At 40.6% G+C, this 3875-nt stretch overlaps 1 protein-coding gene across 1 annotated transcript; it reads left to right on the top strand.

The window, feature by feature from the left end:
* The first annotated feature begins 1100 nt into the window (after positions 1-1100).
* LOC146079572 (protein ZNRD2-like) lies at positions 1101-2016 on the top strand. The gene has a single exon (XM_083186294.1). The coding sequence runs from the start codon at positions 1174-1176 to the stop codon at positions 1726-1728; it is 555 nt and encodes a 184-aa protein (XP_083042420.1). The 5' UTR covers positions 1101-1173; the 3' UTR covers positions 1729-2016.
* The last annotated feature ends 1859 nt before the right edge of the window (positions 2017-3875 follow it).

Raw genomic sequence — 3875 nt, 5'->3', positions numbered from 1 at the left:
GTCGGGATTTTAAATGTCGGGATTTTGACCTTGTCGGTATTATGACCCATTCGGGATTTTGACCCTGTCGGGATTTTGACCGTCGGGATTTTGACTGCATCCCAGATGGAGAGTAGCCTGGAGCCACCTGAAAGTCCACCATGGCAATGTCACCGTGCTGCCCAACTTCTCCGCTCCTGATTTCGGAAGATGGCGATAAACAGCGCAGTCTACGCTATAGGTCTGTTTTGTCCGACACCGCACAGTCCATGTTGGAGGAGGGGTCCGAGTCAACAACGGAGCAGCCGACTTGACAACAAACACCAAAACTGCGTTCAAATAGTAAGTAATTTTTTTTCCCAGTAATCAACGAGAGTGCCGCAAATGTGCAGGTGGGATAGTGCCGCAAGCACATGTCTGCAAACACCTCTGCTATTTTATGTTTATAGTGTTTTTTTGTTTGTCCCACTTGCAGTTTACAACGTGCCGCCAAAGAAGAAAAAACAAAACCGTTCCGAACAAGCAGCGAGAGCTTTCTCTTCAATAGTAATAGAACAACTGCGGGAAATGGACTCCGACATGCAGGCCAATGAGGATGCTCGTATGGAGAAGTTTTTAGCAAATGAAAGACAGATGCAGCACTCTTTCTTGGATCAATTAAAGGACATGCAGGACAGACAATTGCCCTTCTTGGAACGGATACTTAACCGTGAGTATACGCCACCTCCGCATTATCCACAGTATCCGCCACATGCTCCACAGGCCCCTAGCACTTTGTGTGAGCACCAGCCACACCAAGAGCCTCTACAATATAGAGGATCCAGTAGCCATGCCCCCAGCACAGCAACTAGTTACCACCCCACCACTGGTGCTAGCTACACCCCCAACACTTCCACTAGCTATGCCTCCAGCACTTCTACCAGTGCCCCATTAAACCTAGAGTATAGTGAGGCAAACATCACTAGCCATGACAACACGTCTACTACACTGCTGCCAAACCTAGACTCCCCTGAATTTACGGTATATCGTAATTTTCCATAAGAAATACCAGTTTTTTTTCTTTAGAATCCTCTTTCTTATTGCATTATTGCAATAAGAATGTTGAATGCATGAGGCCAGCACCACCCCCTAACCCGCCGGCGCCTGGCAGTGACGTATACAGGTCCTTAGGACGAAGGGGAAGTAACCTATACCATGGCTTTACAGGGTGATGATACGTGGTCTCCTCCGTCTGAGTCAGAAATGAAAATTCTGAGAGCAAGGCGAGAACGTCAGGACAAAATTAGCCGATTGATGGGAGATTACCTGTTAAAGGGGTACAGAATGCTGGGAGACACCTGTGACATGTGTGGGACCATATTATTACAGGACCGACAAAAAAAATTACTGTGCGTCTCCTGTCAAGATCTTGATTCTGATACTGAAAAGGATAACCCAGCCCTCAACCCTCAAGCTGCTCTGTCTCAGGTGCGCGAGCATCAGCTTCCTTTGCAAGACAACCATGTCCGGGATCTCCCGACTGCCTCAATTCCCAGAACAAACTTTGATCCTGTCCCTGAGAATCCTGTTAGTACCACCTCTAATGTCCCTGAGCCAATCCTTGCTGCCGAGACTGCTCTTATAGAGAAGATTACCTGGGCTTCTCAGCAACTCAAAGAAAACAGTTCTGTGGAATATAATTCCCAGTTATGTGCACTTATTGGCACTTGTGCCAAGAGCTTGCGGTCTCTCAAAGATCTTCATCACTAAGTTTAAACCCAGAGTAACTAGTTGCTGAGAACAAGACTTGTTTCAGTACCTCACCCAGCGACCTTCAGCCTCTTTGTTTTCCTGTTTTTATTGCCGTCCCCATTGGTCTTTGTGTCATTTGATGCTTGTGCTGGTTATATGCGCTTTCATACAACTGTATATGTTGCCTATTTATTTCACTTTAGTTGATACAAAATTTTGACTTAGTGAAAAGATTGTTTTCAGTTTTCACAATATTTTGTGATATAAATTCATGTATAAATAAATATAAAACCTTTCTGTATACAATGCTAACAAAAAAAAAGAATGTTGAATGCATCTATTGCATTCAGTCGCCAGTTTGGTTAAACCCTACACCTTGCACTTTTTTCAATTTTATGGGCACTTGTTTTTAACATGTTTACATGCACTTTTTTCATTTTTATGTATGCCAAAGGCTCAGGTATACGGCAAACATTTTACCTAAATATGTCTTTTCTTGTCTTGTGTGTCTCATACCCATGTCCAAAACGGGTTCGAACCGGGTACAATTTACCGGGTCTGACCCAGGTTGCTAGTGGAAAAGGGGTATAAGTAATATGTTTTACATACATTTATCATCTGCTAAATAGGGGGCCCTTACAAAGTTTTGTTATGGGGCCTATGAATATCTAGTTATGCCTCTGAAAATAAGCATTTTATTATTTTTATCATGTGTGTTTTGATTATTAACATGTTAAACCTCTGCAATAATTTCAGTCCAATAAAATGAAATAGACCGCAAAATGATCGCTGCAGCACAGGAACTGTACAATAAGAAAAATTGGAGGATTTTTGTTTGTATGTGGGCTTTTTCTTTTGTAGAACAGTTACTTTTCTCCACGGCCTTTCAGCTTAGCCAATTTTATATTTACATTGTATACAATGCACAGCCTTCACTTTCACCTCTCATAAAGAGCCTGGTAATTGTTGAAGATACACGCTTCCTATCACACGCTTGAAGCTATGTCCAAAGGCATGCTTCAGTTACCATGGCAGCTAGTATGCAATATACAGCAACAATATATGGTTTTAGGGGTTCTCAATAGCTGGTTAAAATGGGACTAGATGCTAATTGAAATACCAGTACAGAAGCTGGCAGTGGTAGAAGACAAATATGGGATTTGGAACTGTGGTTCAATAGAATTTTTTTTTTTAAATGAATGATGTCACCAAACAATTAGGCAATAGTAGTTTATCAATATGTGTTTCAAATGAGAATAAATAGCCTTAAATTACAAATTGAAGAACTGTTATACACATTTGCATTTTAAAATCTGATAAATGAAAAATCATACTGTAGTTCTAAATATCCCATTTTCATAAAGAGAAAAACAGGGATGTGTCTACTGTTTGTTTGCAGCTAGCAATGCTGTGCTGAGATGCATCCATCATTAATATAAAGACAGGTGCACTGGGACATGGAGTCTTTTGTAAAGAGAAATTTATCACAGCTCTGCTGTCTGGGCAATCTCTGCAGAGGAGTCACTGATTGCTAAGGCTTTGTCAATAATTATAATGTTGCTTGCATTTGCCTGAACTGGCTTATCTCTTCTAAATAGTCATTCTTGGAGGTCCTGCAGGACTTGAAAAGATAAATGTAATCAAAGGACTCCATTCTTATCAGTATAAACAGGTTGCTCCTCCTTATTATCTGAAGCTTACTAACAAAATGTGTTTTGTTGTATATTATAATATATATATATATATATATATATATATATATATATATATGTGTGTGTGTGTGTGTGTGTGTGTGTGTGTGTGTGTGTATATATATATATATACACACACACAAATCTCTAAAATTGCGCTATTAAAATACCGCAGTTGACACTCAGGGCCTTATTCTAGTTCACTCTTTCTGACAAAATCCTTCTTGGATGGACAAAACCATGAGCACTGCAGGGGGCAGATGTAAAATGTGCAGAGAGAATTAGATTTGGATGAGTTATTTTGTTTCTGTGCAGGGTAAATACTGGCTGCTTTATTTTTACACTGCAATGTACATCTTACTTTGAAGGAAAACCCCACCCAAATCTAATTCTTTCTGCACATGTTACATCTGCCCCACCTGCAGTGCACATGGTTTTGTCCATCTAAGAAGGATTTTGTCAGAAAGAGTGAAC

Source organism: Crinia signifera, chromosome 5, assembly GCF_055691185.1.
Source record: "Crinia signifera chromosome 5, ASM5569118v1, whole genome shotgun sequence".
NCBI lineage: Eukaryota > Metazoa > Chordata > Amphibia > Anura > Myobatrachidae > Crinia > Crinia signifera.
Note: the sequence above shows the minus strand (reverse complement) of the source record. Positions and strands in the feature narration are given on the sequence as shown.